The 20,688-nt window shown below is 28.6% G+C and overlaps 4 protein-coding genes across 4 annotated transcripts; 2 read left to right on the top strand and 2 right to left on the bottom strand.

Moving 5' to 3' along the window:
* Nucleotides 1–73: 73 nt before the first annotated feature.
* Nucleotides 74–3,769, bottom strand: LOC112599129. Its single transcript, XM_025345931.1, has 4 exons — nucleotides 3,648–3,769; nucleotides 3,252–3,534; nucleotides 279–353; nucleotides 74–216 (listed from the first exon to the last, which is right to left on the bottom strand). The coding sequence occupies exons 1-4, from the start codon at nucleotides 3,657–3,659 to the stop codon at nucleotides 98–100; spliced, it is 489 nt and encodes a 162-aa protein (XP_025201716.1). The 5' UTR covers nucleotides 3,660–3,769; the 3' UTR covers nucleotides 74–97.
* A 105-nt stretch (nucleotides 3,770–3,874) lies between these two features.
* On the bottom strand, nucleotides 3,875–11,774 carry LOC112599055 (coatomer subunit beta). Its single transcript, XM_025345807.1, has 15 exons — nucleotides 11,545–11,774; nucleotides 11,232–11,461; nucleotides 10,758–10,927; nucleotides 10,470–10,677; nucleotides 10,271–10,408; nucleotides 10,024–10,216; nucleotides 9,758–9,906; nucleotides 9,418–9,693; nucleotides 8,020–8,362; nucleotides 7,078–7,247; nucleotides 6,706–7,003; nucleotides 6,479–6,640; nucleotides 6,269–6,414; nucleotides 5,970–6,206; nucleotides 3,875–4,123 (listed from the first exon to the last, which is right to left on the bottom strand). Exons 1-15 carry the CDS (start codon nucleotides 11,633–11,635, stop codon nucleotides 4,052–4,054), a joined length of 2,883 nt encoding a protein of 960 aa, XP_025201592.1. The 5' UTR covers nucleotides 11,636–11,774; the 3' UTR covers nucleotides 3,875–4,051.
* A 1,172-nt stretch (nucleotides 11,775–12,946) lies between these two features.
* On the top strand, nucleotides 12,947–13,713 carry LOC112601894. Its single transcript, XM_025349761.1, has 3 exons — nucleotides 12,947–13,033; nucleotides 13,334–13,498; nucleotides 13,600–13,713. Exons 1-3 carry the CDS (start codon nucleotides 12,947–12,949, stop codon nucleotides 13,711–13,713), a joined length of 366 nt encoding a protein of 121 aa, XP_025205546.1.
* Nucleotides 13,714–16,165: 2,452 nt separating this feature from the next.
* LOC112594412 (velvet complex subunit B-like) lies at nucleotides 16,166–20,189 on the top strand. The gene is made up of 2 exons (XM_025339182.1): nucleotides 16,166–16,312; nucleotides 19,344–20,189. The coding sequence occupies exons 1-2, from the start codon at nucleotides 16,298–16,300 to the stop codon at nucleotides 20,022–20,024; spliced, it is 696 nt and encodes a 231-aa protein (XP_025194967.1). The 5' UTR covers nucleotides 16,166–16,297; the 3' UTR covers nucleotides 20,025–20,189.
* The last annotated feature ends 499 nt before the right edge of the window (nucleotides 20,190–20,688 follow it).

The following is a 20,688-nucleotide window of genomic DNA, read 5'->3' on the forward strand; positions in this document are numbered from 1 at the left end:
ATATATTTTTATGTATACGTACTGACTACTGATAATAATTATTGCCCATAATTTAATAATAAAACAAGGTATGTTAAAATGTTATTAATTATATTGTTTATTTTTTCTCGCATATACGATAAAAATCTTTGTCAGTACACGTCTTCTTGACGCAACACTCTTTTAACATTGCCATTACTTCCCGCTTTTTAATCGTGACCTTTCCGGCATCATCACCTGAAATTGTTTTTCAAAAAATTGATTAATAAGTAATTAATCTCCAAATTTTAGAACCATACGTCTATTCACGTGTCTCGATCTGTCTTTGAAACCCGATAAGTTAATTGTACGCTGCAGTGGAGTAACGTTTGATTCTGAAAGAAAAAAAGAAAAATTACTATTAATAAATATTATGCAAACGAATAATACAATATCACTGCAGCGTTGACATTTGTAAAGACATCAAAATATTAATTTTTGATTTAGTACTGTATTATTAAGTACTTATTAAAATATTGGATATACATATATTAGCGACAGATCTAAGGAACTCAGAGGCAACTTCTCCTCACCATTTTCACAACCAAACTGTCTAACTTTTCATAATACCTACTTGTCAAAGTTATCAATTAATGTAGATATTTCACTTATTTTTTAAACCATTGGGAATAATATCAACTATTACGAACACTAAAACTGTAGCAAAAAATTAAAATACAGATATGCAAAACTAACGGTACTATTAGTGTTCTATAATATCTAGGTACCTTAGATGCAATCTATAGATGTTGGTTTAAATATTAATATTATTTTGAGTATATTAATGTGCTGTGTAGACATATGATACACTATTTTTTTTTTATAAATATGTATTAATAAGATTTTTAAAATAATATTGTGTACCTCTCTACTTTTTTTATTTGATTTTTTTTTTTTTGCTCAGTAAGTAGTATTCTTATAGAAACTCTCCTTAGTGTTCTATCCAAAATCCGCCATTGAACTAAATAAATATTTGAAAATTAAGACAAATTTAAGAAAATATAATATTGTGTTGTTCTAAACTAAAAAAAATATTGTGTATATAACAAATTAATGACGATTATAGTCGGTCAGTGTAAAAAAAATTTTAATTTAAACTTGTTCTGTATGTGAAAAACGATTCTTGCGAGCAGGGTAATATTATTTTATGTTATTTTGTTCTTATGGTAAATGTTTAAATATTCAATTTTGAGAATAGTTTCTGGTATAAAATTTAATTTAGTTGGTACTCAAGAGAGGTCAAAAGTAAAAATTTCCAGCACTTTAAAAATAATCAGGTAAAAAAAATTAAAAATGTGGAATTTTGCGAAAAACTAATGTCAATTATTTCTCAATAATTTCTTGAATATGGTGAGTAATAAGCCTTATTTTAGTTAAGTTATGAAAAACATAATACAGTTAAAAACCTTATACTTAGTTAAGCTTGGATAAAGCTATTCATTAAAATCAAAATTCACGAATGTCGAAAACTGCGTCTCATTATCTAAACAGGCTGTCTTTCATTCGTAATGAATAGGGTATAAAAAATTTATAACTTATAGGATATAGGGTACAAACTACAAATCGTAGACTCATTATGAGTTCTAAAAGATACTTTTATGTATATAATTTATACAAACTACTTTATTTGTTATTCATTTTAATTAATAGTTACTCAATATTAGTTATATAGTAGGATTAAGACAGCATACGTGACGGTTTAGCCGAGACTGTACCAATTTGAAATATAATGTCCTTGACTCTTTGTGTTCTGATAAAGACAGTATTGTCTCGAAATTAAACTTCAAGATTTTTAGTAGAACAATAATACTGTTTTAATAAATAATAAAATAATCAAATTGATTACACAAAATCTATTTTCAATGATGACAACAATTAATTACGAATATGTTCACTTGCAACAATTTATATCATTAATCACTAAAAAAAATTAAAGTAAATTTAGATCCCACAAAAAATAACATTAAAAGCATTAATTAAATTATCTGAAAAAATAAAAAATACCATTGCATTTCAACCCCATAATATTGTGTACCTACTTTAATTTGTACAATAGGTACTACATAGTTGAAATTTGATAAAAGTATAACAAATCTAAATACTGGGATAAGGTTACCTACTACAACACCCGTAATATGAAATTGAATTCAAAGGGTTTTAGAAGGTTATCTAAAATTCTACAAAATAAAGAAGACAATACTGCGATGTTGAAATGTATAATTTCAAAAGTAAAAGAGTTGGTTAATGCTTCTAAATTTCATGTATCTACGCACGGTTATTAAATTCTGAGTTACACCAAAAAAATAAATAAAAAATTATAATCGATTAATCGATTTTATTGAATACTAATTTTGCATAAAAATTCCATTTATGCTTTAGACTTTTTTTCTCAGTTACTTTGAAAATTATTGAAAAATTTATTCTTATGATCCCCACCATACTAACTAGATCCAATTTACTATCAAAAACCACCCCCAAAAGTTGAAAATCTAAACACTTTTACTGCCTCTAAATATAAAAGGCACGAAAATAAAAATATCTAACAAAAACAGTCTCGCTATTGTAAAATCCAATACATTCATCGCACAGAACCTAAAAAAACGAACCAATTTTTTTACAAAAACTCAGGTTTCAACAATATTTAATTTTTTGTTGCAAATAAAAAATATTAATTATAAAAACTTGAAACTTCCAATATTATTTAAATTATCATTATTCGTAAAACGATATTATCGTCAAGTCGACTGTAGTGTTGAATTTCTTATAATGTCTAATTTAGTTCTATTGGTTGTACTATACATAGAACCTAGGTACCTGCAGCGAGGCATGTCGTCATATTGTACATTATTTCGAACTGCTTTAGACATAAAATAATGCAACAAAAGATTCAAAAAATATATAGCACATTTCACGGTTCTATAAACACTTAGTAAATTATTACCTATTTTGACGAATTTTCTTTCTACCCAATTTTCTAATTTAAGCACGTGCACCGCAAAATGAACAACTAATCGAATTCGTTTTGTTTAAAAAAAAAAAAAAGTCGATACTGATTGGTAACGACATATCGTTTTACTGGTCTGCTGAGAAAACTACCACGTAACTTAAATAATTTTTAAGTGCCTAATATTATGTTCTCACGAGTCAACAACTACTTCCTATTCGTGAAAGATTGATTACTATACCGAACGTACATACGTTAATAATGTTAGGGGGCACGTCGTGATAAATACCTTTTGGTTTATTCTTATTAGATTTTTTCAGTTGCAAGTCTGCTTCTGCGATGTCTCTGACCAAGTCTTTGAATTCGCGTTCAGCATCGCCCAACATTCCCCCTAGACTTAACCCAAATAACGAACCAGGATTGCTATTATCAGCGAGTGAGCGTTTAAATCCAACCATTCCACAAACGTGCACTACCATATCCTTGATGAATTTATCGTTGCACGGTTCTACAACTTCAACAGATGCCTGCATTACAAAAAATACGGTCACCTGCACTAACGTCGCGCTCGTCTAAAATACCACAAAAAAACGTTAACACAACAAATAGAAGTGAAAAAAATGGACGTTTGTTATACAACAGAGATACTTTTATAGTTTTATTAGGTAGGTCAAAAAAAACTTACAATTTTCAACATATTAGTTCTGTTTCACGATAAACGCTCATCAAGTCACGAGACATCAATATACTAACTCGTCATCTTATAGATGAATCCCTTAAATAGCATTTTAGAGTCTGTTTTATCAGTTTTGTTAGAATTATTCTCTTATTGTTCAGAAATGTTTTTAATGAGAAAAAAATGTGATAAAATCATGACTCAATAATACAAATAAAATAAACAACACATTCCTGTCCATAGACGAACGATGACATTGTTATTTTAAAATATTTTAATATAAACATAAGACGTTTACTAAACAAATGTCTATTGATAATACGTAATTTAAAACACAATATAAATATAATATGTATAATAATAAAGATAAACTCTTGAGATAGATGATTTTATTTGAATCCGCAACATAGAGCTTAGGCCGCAATTGCTTTGTATGGTCGTTTTTGCATCATATTGATTTTGTCACCGAGACTGAGTGCCATTCCCTAAAATCAAATTTTATAACATAATATATTATTATATTCATGGATTAAACTTAAACAAAAATCATTGCTATTAAATCACAGAAACAACTTTTGCCGATTGTAAATTCTAAATTTCCCTATATACCTATGCAAAACAAATTAAATTTTTCTATTGGTTTAAACTTTATAGTAATAAATATATAGTTAAATACAGATTTAAAAAAAAATTGTTAAACAGTTTTCTACAGTATGATATAATTTTATATATATATATATACACACAATCCAAATTTAAACTCATTTTTATTGTTTAAGAACTTTCATTCGGCTAGCTTAGTTATTCATTATTATTAATAGTCATAACCCGTGCAAGAAATATAATCATTGAGTTTATTTTTCATTTTAAAAATATGTTAATGATTCATTGCAGCTGACATGCAGAAATGCCAAATAAAGTTATATAATATTAAATCAGGTATAATGTAGATTTGCTAAATTTTATATTCAATTACATTGTGATGTTATCAGTAAACCAGGGCTAATATTTACAGTTTTTATGTTCATTGTTATTGAATTCTACTACTAAAAGATTATTTCCCAAATATTTTACATGCATTTTTCTAAAGATATTTGTAAGTATTATCTATAAAAAAATGTCTAGAAATATAGGTCACAAGCTATTTTAAACACTATACATTTCAGTTTGATTATTAGTATAAATGAATTATTTTTTACCTAATAATGACAGAGTTAACAGTGAACACACAATAACAAGACAAACTAATTCTTTAATCAAACACTTATTTAAAATTCTATTAATTTTTAAAAATATTTTTTTTACATAAATTCCAGTCAAAAAAACCAAAATCTTCATTATTATATTTTTTGAGTTTTTTCATTTTTTTGTATGCCAATATACATTTTTAATTTCATATTCTAGAGCAGAATATTTTTGGATTATTTCAATAAATAAAAATAAAAATTTAGATGAGCAGTATATGAGTTACAAGTATTTAATATTTAAATAAGAGGTTTGATAATGACCCAAAGGTCCCTCTAACCAACCTAACCTAACCTAGCCAAACACTACAACAAATTCCACTCCTGTTACCTCAACATACATACCAACCCCCTTTATCTTAAATCTCTCATCTCACACACTTCCAAACAATCCTTCCCAAAGGCGATAAAATGACGATAGCCAAAGAATTTTCACCAACTTTAACAATATTCTAATATAAATTGCATTTAACTTAAATATGTTGAAGTGCTATCAATGAATAACATCTTTAAATCATGCACATTTTCTACTATGCACACCCCACCCTTCTCAATATAGCTATAAGTAACAGATTGTTGATTTATCTAAAATAAAAATATTTTAAAAAAATGCGAGGAATGTAGTAGTACGGGGACAACATAGAATATTGGTCTATTACTCTACTTGTCTAAGCATTTAATACTAATAAATCATAAGCTACTCATTTGAATTTCGATTGTTATGTATATTTATAAAAATACTTGATAGTTACGAATAGTTATCTCTGTAGCTCAGAGTATTTTTAAAATCCAATGACTCAGTTTTACAATAATAGAATATAATTTAAATAGTATTCTATGTATAATAAAATATTTGTTTTCAATACTTCATTCACTATCAGTTCATAATAACATCGCATAATTATTATTTTGTTTACATAATACTATATGAATCCATATAATGTACAGTATACAAATGTAATATTTTGACCGAACATTTTTTTACAAGAAATAAAAACTATGAAATTTATTGCTTAACATTCAATTTTTGAAGTATGAACAATAAGTGTGAGGTGTAGATAATATTTTAGTATTATTTTGTAATTACCTGGCTTTTAGCTCGAATTCTAATATGACCAATAACTTGTGGCTTATCTAATCCCTTTTCAATACTTAAATTTGCCAATGCATCTTCACCAAATATTGATCTTGCATATAAATTTGCTGCCATAAATCCACACTGTCCTGACAATGCTTTTTCAGGTGTTAAACATTTCATATTAGTGCTCTTCAATAAATGTGCCAAATATTCATTAAGATCTGTCAAACTAGTGGAAACAGAAACCTAAAACAATTTTTAATTAACAACTAAACACTTAAATGCAAAAAATACAAAAATAACTATACTTTGTTTTCCCACTCAAATTCAGTCCACATTTGACGGAACTCAGAGTCATTACATACGGCAGGCATTATGTAGTCCATTATGTCTATACGGATGTCATCTAATACAACCACATTTCGATCACCAATTGCACCGCCAATATCATAGACTAATATAAATAAATAATTATTAATAATGACTAAAGTTATAATAATAAAACTTTATTAATTTACCAATATTTCCAAAGATTATGCCATTTTCAGTAGACGCAACTTTAACACTAGCTTTAATGTTACAGAAATCATGAGGAGCCAAAACAACAGGTTGGGGTTTTTCAACCAACTTTAAATCTCCCATTGTAGCCAACTCCAATGTACAATTTTGTAATGTGTCACCTTATATGTTATATTATATATTATTAAGATTATAAATAATTTGTACTTATATTATATTTTTTTACCTGTTTGATTAACAATCAATACATCTAAAACAATATCATACTGATTGACATGAACATAAGCCTCAGCATACACTGGATCAGAAAATCCAGTAAGTTGTGTAACTTTATTAAGTTTGCTATTGATAGAAAGTCCTGATGCACCATCGCCACTATTCTGGTGAATAGAACCACCACCAACGACAGCCTGGTTTAAGCTAAGTTCAAAAACATTTTCTGTACCTTCTGTACCGTTGCTACTGGTACGTAAAAATACAATAGCATCATCAACATTTACTTTATGTCCTGGTTTTTCTTTAGCCTAAAAAATTATAAATTTATAATAATTTTAAGATAGTAATACTTTTGTTCTATAAATTATATTTATTAGCCTACTTTTTTATTGCTGCTTTCTTCGTCTTCTTTAGCAGCCAACATTTCATTCAATGATTTGCTGCACTCCTTAGTATAAATTTCTTCAATTTCGCTATCCCTATCATTTAATATTTTAATACTTTCCATAATTTTGTCTCCATCATCAATGCCAATTGGTTTAGAACAAATTCCTAAATAAATCAACAAATCAATAAATATTAATATTTTGACATTAATTTAATTAATACCTCTCAGAAAGTATTTTACTGCAACTCGTTTATGAAAACACCAGTTCTTTCTATTATATTTTTTTTATAGCTTAAAAAAATTATAGTTTACTACAAATAAAATTAAATACAGAATAGCTTAATCTGGTTTATTTTAATAAAGTATTAATGAAATCAATTTATACTATATATCTGTGAAATTTACTTATTAGATATTTTAAGAATAATGATTAATAAAATTCTATTAGTATTTGACAAGGTAATATAATAGCAATACTCATAATTTAATTCACTCAACAATAAACCACAAATATAACTTATTAGATCCTATAAGTGGAACTTACACACATGATGTTTACAGAATGTGGAAAAATGCTAAATAAGGCAAAAATAAATGAAGGAATAAAAAATAAACACTCTTAATATATATAAGCAATCTATATAGAGAAGTAAATTAAATAGACAGTATTCATTAAAGAAAAAACTGAAAGATAAATCAGTATTTTGACAATTTAAATGATTTTCATGAGCTTATTATAGTTTACTTTATATTTCATAATTATAATTATTTTTTACTATTTTATCTATCACAATATGAATTATGTGATGAATGGATTAGGACATTGAAAATATGAAGAAAAAAAATAAAGCATAGCATTACCTATATCTGAGAAACAGCAAAATACTTTTTGAATGGGCAGAAACCAGTACTTTTTTTTTATTTAATTAAATTTACCTGATTTTCCAAGCTTCAAAATATAAGTTAAAATTAACATTAATTTGACACAAAATTGATTTGCTTTTATAGAATCTTGTTCTTCCCAAATTTCAGCATATCTGATACCCAATTTAGTGAATGTAGTGCCTAATGCTGCACCAATATAGAAATCTCCATCAATTAGATACTGGCGTAATGGTGGCCGTTTTGCCTGACCACTACGAGGAGTATTTATAATGAATGCTGATTGAGTAGCATATGTTCCATCAGATGTAACCAACTGTGAACCACTAGACCCAAATTCTTCAATGTTTTCTGAATCTCCAGCTGCTTTCTTTAATTCATCTTCAACTAAAGGCATCTAAAATAAATCAACATATTCTTATTAATACATTATTAAGCTGTTATACATAACATAGAAGTTATAAGTTATAAAGCAAAAATATTTATTACCATTATTAATTAGGACAAACATTTTAAACTTTAATAAATTTAGACAAATATACAATTATACACAGTTTGTACTAGAAAACTTTAAGATTAAACCAATGGACAAGAATATCCAGTAAAAAAAATTATGCTGAAATATAATAAAACAAATAAAATTCAATTGTTATTTGAAATGAACAATTTGTATTGCTATTTGAATAAATTGCTTGTAAATAGTTTAAAATATATATACCAAATATTAACCCTATTTAAATTGATGAATTTGTGCTAATTTTCTTTAATAGATATAACTAGGGCTCAAATTTTGTAGCAAAATAAATCCTTAAAAAAGCATTTTAAGTTACCAAAAAAAAATTTATTAAATTTAATTTAAAAAAAACAAATTTCAATAACACATAAAATTAAATATTAAAAAAGTAATTTATTATCATATATTTAGTCAAGTTACTTTCATTAAAACTCATTCTATAGAGTGCTAATATATTTTTATACACAGAAAAAGACCTTTCCAGGTCAACCGATGTAATCGGTGTATATTACATATAAATTAATTAATTTGAATCGTAAATACAACTATAGATAATTGAAGATAAAACTATTTCGGCACAATAACCATATTAGTTTTATCAATCATACATTATTTAGTGGTTTTTTACTGGTTTTATAATTTCTGATAATAAAAATATAGTCCAAGTATAATATACATAGAAATAAGTTAAATTTTCAAGAAAAATATGTAAAAATCAAGAAAAAAGAACCAAATAGGGGAAAAAGCAATAAAAAGCAGATTTTATGGAAAAAAACAAAATAAAGTTTAAATCATTAAAATCAGAACGATTCAAAACATATTTATATATAAGAATTATCTTTCAATCATACTCCCCTCAAAAGAAGCATTTGCTACAAAATCCAAGCCCTAGTTATAACCAATTTAAATTTCAAAAATAAATCTAATTAACAACATACATCTCCAAGTGATGTTTTTATTTGTTCAATTGTTGCTTCTATATCTTCTTGTGAGTTAGCAAATTCACCAAGTATCCATAAAGCAGCTCTATGCACATTGGCAGATTTAATAGATTGGAAAACTTCTAATAGACGCTGAATTATTAGAGGACGTAATGATTCGAAGAGGTAAATAGCTTCACGCAAAAATACCATAACGTCTGTAGCAGCCAATTCTATACTATCTGACAAGAATTCAATGAGAACAGGTATCACTGTTGCCGCTATATCTGGGAACTACAAAACATTATATGAGTAAAAAATAAGAACTTAAAAATTAACTTATAAAACAATAACAAACCTTAATAGAGCATGTATGAAGTGTGCGCACCAACAATTGTCTATACTTTCCAGTATCTTCGTGTTCAGCTAAATTATGAGTTTTTTCTACTTCATTTTTAAGCACAAACACCATTTCCTCAATATTACGAGATGATACCAAATCCATAGCTATACAAGTAGACACAATGTATTATTATATTTTAATTATTTACTTGGCATTGTAACATCCCCTCTTAACCAGTCACTACACTAGTATTATATGTAAATAATGGCATAAATGATTACCCAAATTCAGTGTTTTCTTTCTAACTTCCAAATCAGTACTAGATAATACTCTTAGTATATCCATGACCAAGTCCTGAAGTACTCTTTCGTGTGAAGGGTGTTCTTTAAGAGCAATTAAACGGTCCAATACTATGAGTTTTACATTGTTATCACTTTCTTTTACAATTAATTCAATATAACAAGAAGCTGCTGCCTACATAAATTTTTTATTTTAATATTTATATCTATAAATGCAATAAAAACATACCTTCACAGCAGTAGGCGCATTTGATAAAGTAACCAATGTTCCAGCAGCTTCATAACGAACAGCTGGACTACAAGAATTCAGTAAATTATAAATACAACGTATGAAACGGGATCGTTCTGATGGATTTGCATGACACACCTAATTTTAGTAAAACATAATTGTTAATAGAAATTATTTGATTTATTTAGTGTTCTCTTACTTTATAAATTAGTTCAACAATAACAAGTTGCAAAATATCACCAAAAGAAGCTACTTGATCCAAACAAGAAGCAAGATATGTAAGTGCTCTATCTTGATCAGCGTGTAATAACATCATAAAAGCATTACGTTTGCAAGACATGTCTTGCTCTCCGTCGAGAAAATTAGCTATAAGTTCAGGAGCATCCGGTATCAGAAATTCAAAATTTCTATTTAACAAGTTTTTAATAATTAAATTATAATTAAAAAAAAAATAATTTGTCAAATTGAATAAAAAAATGTATATTACCTATAAATAGTAAATATTGCAAGTACAGCATTACGTCTTACATACGAATGACGGTGTTCAAGACATGAACGTATAGTAGGCATCAATGGTTCTAATAATTCTGGTTCTTTCAATTTACACAAAAAACGAAGAGTTGATCCTCTCAAGTATTCGTTTGGATGTTGTAAATCCTAAAATAAAAAAATGTAGATCAATGAATTGATAATTAACATTAATACTTAAGACTAAAAATAGGAATCAATACTTAAAAAACATTTTTAACTTCAAAATCAATGAATAAAATGTAGTAAAAATATAACTACTATAATAGCTATTATATAAATTAAAATTAAAATTTTCAAGCATATAAAATTAGCTTATCAGCATGACACATTTTATATTAGGCATATTCTAAATATACACTTAATTTTAATTAATAATAAATTTACCATGAGTAACATACATTATAAAATAAAAAGTTGAATTCTTATTTACCTTTCGATATGCATCACAGACCAATATCATTTCCTGTAATAATTTTCCATCTGCCGTAGTTTTCGGTACTATTTCCCAAAATATTAAAAGCAATTTTTTAATCGTATGATCTTGTAATGGTAAGACAAAACGGATTATTATCATCAACAATCCTGGCAAACGTTCTCCATTGGCAATCATATGAATGACTTTTTTCAATGCTTCGATTTTTGTTTTGCTATCACCTTTTTCTATACACATGCCAAAATTAAATATCATTAATAAGAATGATTTAATATACAAACATGACGGTTGATTAATAGTTAATACTAACCAAGATCTGACTTGAGTTGCATTTCATTTGGCATCTCATAGTCGCTAGAGATATTGATCAAAGTATAACAAGGCTGTTCTACAGTTGACATTATGACTGAAAAATAAAACTGTCCACAAGCAAAATACAATCCAAACAGTTACCTAAATGGAAACGTTGACATTCGAAAAAGTAAAAAAATAATAAAAATAAGTATAAATCACTATTGTTGTATAATGAACATAATAATAGTTACAGTAAAATCCAATATTGTTTTATTATGATAACACGTCATAATATGATACGATACATACTATGAACATATACCATGGTTTTGGTAAGCACTGATGCTTTTACCGGCCGGCGGCAATAATTCATATTTAAACGTAAGCACACACGTTATAATAAGAATATTATTATTATTCGAATAGATGATATCAATTTTTAATTTATTTTACATAAATTCGAAATTTTCCTCTTGAATAACGTGTGGCATAATAATAGTTTGAATTTGAAATATTTACTAAAAATACTCAGTTCTTATTCAATCAATCTGTACGTAAAAATTATGAAAGTCACTATACGTCGACATATTTTTTCATATAATTGTATCAATTTTTAACAGTTACGATGTAACAGCCTGTACCATGTACACTTTATAATTACTTTAAGTTCCCATCAAGTTAAAGCCCAGAGGCCCAGAGCTTATTTGTACTTATATGTAAATATGAATAAATAATAATAATCTACGCAATTTTAATATTTGTATGATCAAAAAATTATATTGGTATAACCAAATATCTGAATTGATATTGTTTCCTAAAATTGAATCAGCAGAACTTGAGTTAACAGTGTTAATTTAATAAATCGTCTGAGTCAAACTGTTAATCATCAAATACTAATCATTATTGTATAGTAGTACACAACATTAATAACCTCGCAACTAGTCACAACTAATAGAATAAAAAATAATAGTCATTGTGGGCAATATTGTTATTAATCATAATTTTAATATGATTAAAAATACAATAAAATATTTTATTATGCATTTTCATAATTTCTATAAATACCTATCTCTGAAGTAGCGTTACTGAGGGCTTCTTTCACTCGAGCCATATCAAGCCATGTAAATTGTATCATATGTATTACTTATTATATATTTTTTTTCATACAGGTTGTAAATATCTACTTTACAAAAATAAAAAATGAAAAAAAAATACCCATCTATTAAAGTATTTATAAAATAGTAGGTATCTATGGTAAATATTGCTCAAAATACAACATCACATTATATATAAAGTTTTGTACATATAAGCTACTGAGTATTAAAATTCTTTCCCTTAGACTTACAAATATTAAATTTAATAACGTATTACTTCATACTTGTTCAATTATTTCATATACCTACCTATAGGTAAATACTATGGCCGATTGGCATACACCGACACAGGTACAAAGAGCGCTAACAACCATGTGGGCGAAACTTGAAAAGTCTACTGTACCATTAAAGGTATTTTAAAATCATAGTCCAAATCATCAATTTTTTAATAAATGTTACAAAATACAACATAGAGGCGGATCCGAACCTCTTTTTCAGTAGGTGCTTACAGATATTAAAATAACCATTTATTTAAATAATAGTATATTTATTTATTTTCATAATTAGGTAAATATATGACAAAATGGACAGAAAAAAATATATATAAACAAGAAGAATATAAACTCTAATACATTATTTACCATTTTAAACAATATGATTAATATTTGATGTATTCGAGATTCACAGACTATTTATTTACATGTGATTTAGGACATATCGGAAGAAAATCTAATAAACTACTTTGGTATTAAGAAACCGGTCGTACAACAACTGCAGTACGAATTGCTTTTTAACTCAAATAAGTCATTCGATCCGAAATCAAAAGCAGATAGTTGGAGAAGTCAAAAAGATATACGTGACAATATTTACAGAGAAGTATAAATTAATATATTTGTGACATAAAACTCCTATAAGAAGACATGACGTATTGAAACAGTAAATTTAAATATTCGTTGTGTTTTATGATTTTATTGTAGGAAGACCAACGTACAATTCCTGTGGTGACATCACATTGTATTGGTCATCGACTCAAAAACCTGAAAGGACGATTGTTAAATAACTACATATGTAAGGAGGAAAATAACAAATAAAAAAATAAAATATTTTAAAATAACAGTTTATTTCTTACGTATATACTCATGTTTGGTAGGCACTTTAACATAGATGATGATTAAAAATAATACAAATAATAAAATTACTAAAAATGTAAATGTCTTTATTGTATATATATTTCAAAAAGCATGGAAATATTTTGAAAATCTCAAGTATCTACAGTTATTACTTAATTGACTTTAAATTACGCTAAAAAACAAAATCGGTTTTGTCAAACATAGTATTTTTTTAGTAAAATGATAAAAAAAATTTTTAAAAAACGTATATGTATACATTATTATTTGAACGACCTTCTTAAGGCTACAAAAAGAGTCGGTCACAAATCAGGCTTGAAGGATACGTCATAAATCATCACGTTATGTTTTCCTATACACACACACTATATTATATTACAAAGTCGTCCACAATTCACCGCGACAATAGACGAACTCTATACATTGCATGTAAATATCTACATATCTTTGATCTATATAGGTACTCGTAAAATATATGTGTTCTATGGACGATTTGGATCCATGTACATAATAACCTTCAGATAACAATGGAAAGTTTTTGTAAAAAAAATAACCATACAATATCTTTATTATTTTTATGAAACGGGAACTATATTCCGTATTAATACATAATATAAAAATATATTATAGATTAGCGGCTCTCAATCTTTTTATCTTTTTAATATTTCAGTACAGATCGAGTATTATAAATTTTGAAAATTTTCACGTATCAATTAAAAAAAAACCCGTATTATAATTAATTACCGATTAATTGCCAGCGATAATCTAATGATTCTAATGAATATATCTCATAGTACATGGGCGTAGCTAGGATTTTAATCAGGGGGAGGGGGGCAGTTGATAATTTTTTTTTTTGCATTTTCGATTTTATAATAAAACTTATACGTTTGATATAAGAAACAGAATTTGGTTTGAAACGAAGGGGGTGTAATTGCCTCCTACCCCACTCTCGCTACACTCATGTCTTAATATAATTTGGTAGTGAAAAAAGACAAGTAATAAGAGTCTCTCTATTATTATCGTAGACTATAGCGTTTGATAAATAATTCAAATTTTTATCCACAATATAAAAGTATATGGTATAGCTTAGATATAGCTTTCCGCTTACATTCAGTCGAGAGCCACTGTTTAACCTTATTTATACTGGGTATTATTTATTATTATGAAGTTGAATAATATGTTTAAATTAAAATTGTAGCATTGTTTAAAAAGAAAACAACTTTAAAAAAATAACGATGAAAAGTAAATTTAATATTTTTTTAGTTAATGTATGTTTATTGCTCAATGAATCTTCTTGTATAGATTGTATATATAATGGTGCGACTTAAACTTACATAATATTTTGTATGTCAAATAGTTATTGACAGTCATTTTAATTATAGTTAGGACGCGTATAGTGTATAGTATAACATTCTATGTTCTATATAAACTATAGTCACATAATAATATTTAGACATTTTGATCACTAAATGTCATGTTATCATTGTATAATATTAATTTTATACCTATATATACATTTGTATATAAAAAACTTTCGGTACACTCTAAGTTCTTACCACTCTTACCATTAGAACGTTTTAACTCAAAAATACAATTACATCATAGGTACATGTTTATAGACATGCGCCTACTATATAATAGTAAGTAGTTATAGGTACCTACATTATAATTTTATAGTATTTTATAACTCATAGAACATAAATTAATTATATTTTAATCACCTATATTATGGTTGTACGTATCGTGTGAGGACATAAATAAAGCCTTTTATCTAAGTAGGTAACTATAGTAAGTAAATTGCGAATAATAAGTACATAAATAATTTTAGAAATTTAATGTAAAAAGACTAAAAATCCGAAAATGCTTACTCCATGAACCACGCGATCGTCCATTATAAATTACCAACTTGACGAGCATTGTACAATAGTCACTGGGTAGTATGTTATAAGTTATAAGTTATAATTATTATATAATAAGTAATTAATAACTAATACAGTATGTCCATCGTCGTTTGTTTGTCTCTGGCCTCTGCAGTTCTGCAAGACCATGCATTGTTTTGAACCTAAACAAGAACATTGTTATAAAAAAATACTTGCATTATATAAACCTATAAATTTTTTTTTTATTTTACTCTATTACACATGTTGCAAAGTAGTCTTAAGGTCGTTTTTAGAAATTGTTCATAATTTTCACACACAACGGCTATGGTAAGACTATATCATAGTGACATAGTGTATAACAATCGATAGTAATATTTCATGTTAACAATGGAACCTTTTAACCCGAAAGCAATCGGCCTGTTATATAAGAAAGTAGGGGTGGCTGAAATAACACCTCGCCCCTTAGGGTGATTTGATTTCCCACCATATATTACATAGAACTCAAGGTATAAATATGACAGTTGATTACGCACAGACTCAATGTAATATTATCTGCAGACTAAAATTCCATATATCAACAACCCAGAACAATCTACAACAACGCTCCAACGATACGATAATTTGTTCAGACTACCTTTGATTATACATACTAGCTATACCGCCATATCATGCAGAATTTTAAGGTGAGTTGCACTTATAATACATAACTTGATATTTATATTATATACAAACATATTGTTAATAAAAAAAATTATGGACACTTTAAGTTAACAAAATATGAAATAAATATTTAATAGGATTAATACTTAAAAGTGCACAGTTAGTAGTTACCTAAGGACTGAAACAGATTTGGTAAACTACATAATAGGTATCGTATAGAAAAGATTTCTAGTGCATATTATGAAGTATTATGTATTTCAGTATTTTTATACATCTATTTAGTGTTACGTATATATATACACATAATTTTATAAATAATATCTCTGCGACCAGCGTGAAATAATGGTCGAATAAATTTCTATTCATTCACAATCGTAAAATAAATTCAGATAGTAGGTTTGAAAAAAAAAAACCAAATGAAATATTTAGATATTATTGAATGATTAATAATTTTCAAACTACGATAAAATTACTAAAATCGTTATTTTACGTTTGGCTATATACCCATACGGACGGCTGTGCATATGACTACGGATGCAACACGATTGCGAACGTTTTATTTTTTAAATAACACGATTGCGACAAATGTCGCTTATCAAAGAATTTGTTTTTTTAGCCGAAAAAACAAACGATTGCGAACGTTTTTATAGGCTACGTTGCCAAGTTCATAATTTCTGAATATATTTTATTTTGTTCGGGAATTCAATTAGAACATTTTTTTTTTCAAATGAAAACTATTCGATATTAATAATACAATGTTACATTATAATAACGTTACAAACTAAAATAAAATTATATGAAATTATACGAAGTGCTTAAAATTTTAATTAATCAAATAATTTCGGAGTAAATATTAATAATAATGTTACATAATGTATATAATACGTTAGCAAATTAAAAAAAAGCCTATATAAAAAAAATTAAAAAATAATAGTTTTTTTCTATATTTTTATTTTAAATTTTAGATTTATCTTTTTTAGCCATAGGGTTATGTAAAAATTTTTGAATATAATTTAATACTTTTTATTGTCATGGTTTGTACTTGTGTTTGTTTCAAAATTGGTATCACTACGTGTGTTGGAGGATGGAGATTATAAAACTGACCATTGTACGTCCTATGAAAGCCTCTCTGGGTCATTGGTAGTTCTAAAACATATTTATAAAAACTTAGGGATTTTGTATTTACTGTTAAAATGTACGTAGGTAGAAACAAGAATTTAAGCTAAACATTTTTAAAATCATACCTTGGATTTACTAGGGAGTTCTTGTGCCCAAAAATACGGTGGAGATAATACATCAGGTGCAATATATGTCGATAGTAAATAATCAGTAAATACATGACCTTCTTCAAAGCTGGGACATTCGACTATTAATGTTGAACACGTATCTTTAATTTCATCATTGGGTAAAAACGGTAAGCCGAAAAATAATTTTAGCCATTGACCTATAATTCATTGTATGCATTTCTCAAATTCGTATCTCCATTAATTTGTAGATATTTTATTTTATTAAAAAAATGCGTAAAGGGTAAAGTCCAGTATATTTCATAAATTAATTTATAAACAAGATTAGATTTTAAACATTATATTTCTCCACCAAGTTTGTCCTAAATAGAAACGGCATGTTACAATTATTACGTTCGGAAATATATTTTCTTTTGCAGCTTTATGAGCACCAGATTAAAAATCCAAATGAATTTTTTGAACATCGAAAATTGATGTAAAAAATTTTTGACACAGTTCCAAAAGGTATTTCTACATATTGAAATAAGTTTATTTTGTTTTATTTGCAAAAAAAAAATATATACAATAGGCACATAAAAACCATTTGTGTAAGAATGTATGGTATAAAGTTGTAAAAAAATTTTGGTGCGTACCATCTCAAAAAAACTTATTTTGTGTTGTCATAAATTTTAAATTTTCCTTTGTAGTTATACAAACAAATTCATCATTTTCCGCCTTTCCGGTACAAAGACAAATTTATCTCCATTAAATAAACAAAATTCATTTTCCACTAGTTTCAGTTGAGAAGTTGCTTCGTTGAAAGATGTGGAAAATATAGGATACATTTTTCGTCGCTTATCATACATCGCCTTACGCACAGATTGTATATCACTGTGTTTTATATTTGTCGGATTATCTTTAATCAATTCATTTCGTATAATTTTTAATGGCCTGGTAGAAATATTATCATAGGCTTTTTTTTTGCAATTCTCTCTCAAGATGTGTCGTTCAATTTTTTGCCGACTGTTAACTAAATGATTATGCTCGCCCGTTGACTGATGTAGAGAGGTCTTGTCTGTAGTTGTTACAATACTTGCAGTGCAATTTTTGTCTGTACAGACCCATTTGATATATCCATCTTTACGCTTTCTAACGAAACAGTATTTAAAATTATCTAAGAGAACTAATTCCTTGCCTTTTTTCGGACATTATTATTTGAATTTCCATATTGAAGAGAACGATACGAAACAAATACGACACGAACGAATCACAAATAATACAGCACGACTTAACAACTATACCTACGAATCGAGCACCGTTTTTCATCAAATTAATATGGATTACATAATATTATAGATAAATATGTTAGTATACATTCTACATCGGGTGCAACACGATTGCGAACATTTTACCTTTTTTATAACACAATTGCAAACGAATGTTGCTTATCAAAAAATTTGTTTTTTTTAGCCGAAAAAACGAACGATTGCGAACGTTTTTATAGGCTACGTTGCCAAGTTCATAATTTCTGAATATGTTTTATTTTGTTCGGAAATTCAATTAAATTTTTTTTTTAAGAAAAACTATTCGATATTAATAATACAATGTTAAATTATAACTACGTCACAAACTAAAATAAAACAATATGAAGTGCTTAAAATATTAATTAATTTAAACAATTTCGGAGTACCTATATAAATAGGTATTAATAATACTGTTACACAATGTATATAAACTGAAAAAAAAATAATAAACACTGTTATCGATCATAAGTTATGCATTATAAATAAGTTAAAAAACGAATTTGTGTTTGTGTGTTCGATGTATACAGGTGTTGAACGTGCTGCAGTGCTTCGTCATCGCGACCGCGTTAATAACGTTGTCCGCGGCGGCGGACGAGCCGGCGGCCGAACCGTCGCTCTACTCGGCCGCGTACTTGCCGCCGAAACCAGTGGTCGCGGTCGGCGGCCCAGTCCACTACGGCAGCCCGTACGACGGCGCCGTGGCCAGCACGTCGACAAGCGTGTTCCGGACGCCCGGCCACCCGGGACAGGTGTCCGCGGTGCACAAAACCGTCGAAACGCCGTACTCGTCCGCGCACAAGGCGGACGTCCGGTATACCAACGACGTGCAACTGCCGTATCACTACCAACCGACCGCGGCCGTCCCGTACGGCTACGGCCCGGCTCCCGCCGTTCCTTACGGTTACGGCCCGGCTGCCGCCGTTCCTTACGGCCACGGACCGGTCGCCGCCGTCCCGTACGGCCACGGACCGGTCACTGCCGTCCCTTACGGTCACGGACCGATCGCTGCGGTCCCTTACGGCCACGGACCGGTCGCCGCCGTCCCTTACGGTCACGGACCGGTCGCTGCGGTCCCTTACGGCCACGGACCGGTCGCCGCCCCGTACGGCTACGGGCCGACCGCCGGTGCCGTCGTGACTCCACCGCATTCTGTCTCGCACACCAGTTTCTCCGGACCGTACGGAACCCACTACTCGTACAGACGGTGATTTGGACGATTCGCACAACGATCACGTCGCGGCCGGGATGTAATGAGTGATGAGAACTTAACATATGACAGTGATTGTGCCGACGTCCTTATAATGATTTAAGCAAATTATTTATTTTGTAAACGCCATGAAAAAATTATGTCAAAATATATTTGAAAAAATAACATTACACGAATTGGAATTTTTTAGAACGATAACGTCGCGATTATAGCGAGTGGACGATACCTACTGCAAGCGTTGTAACGAATCGTCACGACTGTCAACCGCGAGCCGAAAGTCTATAAAATTAACGGACATAGTCGCCCGTTTATTATCCGTAAGAGTTGATTTTTCGATTCATTACATTAATGCGAATTCGCTGTCCGCAGCAACCCCCCCACGTCAATTATTGCAGGGAGCCAATTCGCCGCTCCGAAATCGGGTGACAGACACAAAACGTACCTATCATGATCTAAAAAAACATAAAATTTTAATCATTGTTTAACCAACATAATAATATAATGAGTAATGACGTATAATGTAAAAATATTCCTCGTTCCGCTTACAATTTAAAAAATTAAAACCGAGAGTGATCTTACACGACATATTATACTGTGATATTTGACTGATGACGAAAGTCGAAACGTGCAGAGTTTACTCATAAGTTATAACTCATATAGGTACA

The sequence above is a fragment of the Melanaphis sacchari genome, unplaced genomic scaffold, assembly GCF_002803265.2.
Source record: "Melanaphis sacchari strain LSU unplaced genomic scaffold, SCAv2.0 Contig0_pilon_pilon, whole genome shotgun sequence".
In the NCBI taxonomy this organism is placed as follows: domain Eukaryota; kingdom Metazoa; phylum Arthropoda; class Insecta; order Hemiptera; family Aphididae; genus Melanaphis; species Melanaphis sacchari.

Excerpts from the sequence above, each read along its gene's own strand:
- LOC112599129 (XM_025345931.1), bottom strand. Across the intron at positions 354-3,251 it reads TAATAAGAATAAACCAAAAG|AATCAAACGTTACTCCACTG; the intron begins GTATTTATCACG and ends TTTTTCTTTCAG. Across the intron at positions 217-278 it reads ATCGAGACACGTGAATAGAC|GTGATGATGCCGGAAAGGTC; the intron begins GTATGGTTCTAA and ends AAACAATTTCAG.
- LOC112599055 (XM_025345807.1), bottom strand. The coding sequence starts at position 11,635 with ATGTCAACTGTAGAACAGCCTTGTTATACTTTGATCAATATCTCTAGC. Across the intron at positions 10,928-11,231 it reads TCTGTGATGCATATCGAAAG|GATTTACAACATCCAAACGA; the intron begins GTAAATAAGAAT and ends TTTTTATTTTAG. Across the intron at positions 6,641-6,705 it reads ATTGATTGTTAATCAAACAG|GTGACACATTACAAAATTGT; the intron begins GTAAAAAAATAT and ends ATAACATATAAG.
- LOC112601894 (XM_025349761.1), top strand. The coding sequence starts at position 12,947 with ATGGCCGATTGGCATACACCGACACAGGTACAAAGAGCGCTAACAACC. Across the intron at positions 13,034-13,333 it reads AGTCTACTGTACCATTAAAG|GACATATCGGAAGAAAATCT; the intron begins GTATTTTAAAAT and ends CATGTGATTTAG. Across the intron at positions 13,499-13,599 it reads GTGACAATATTTACAGAGAA|GAAGACCAACGTACAATTCC; the intron begins GTATAAATTAAT and ends ATTTTATTGTAG.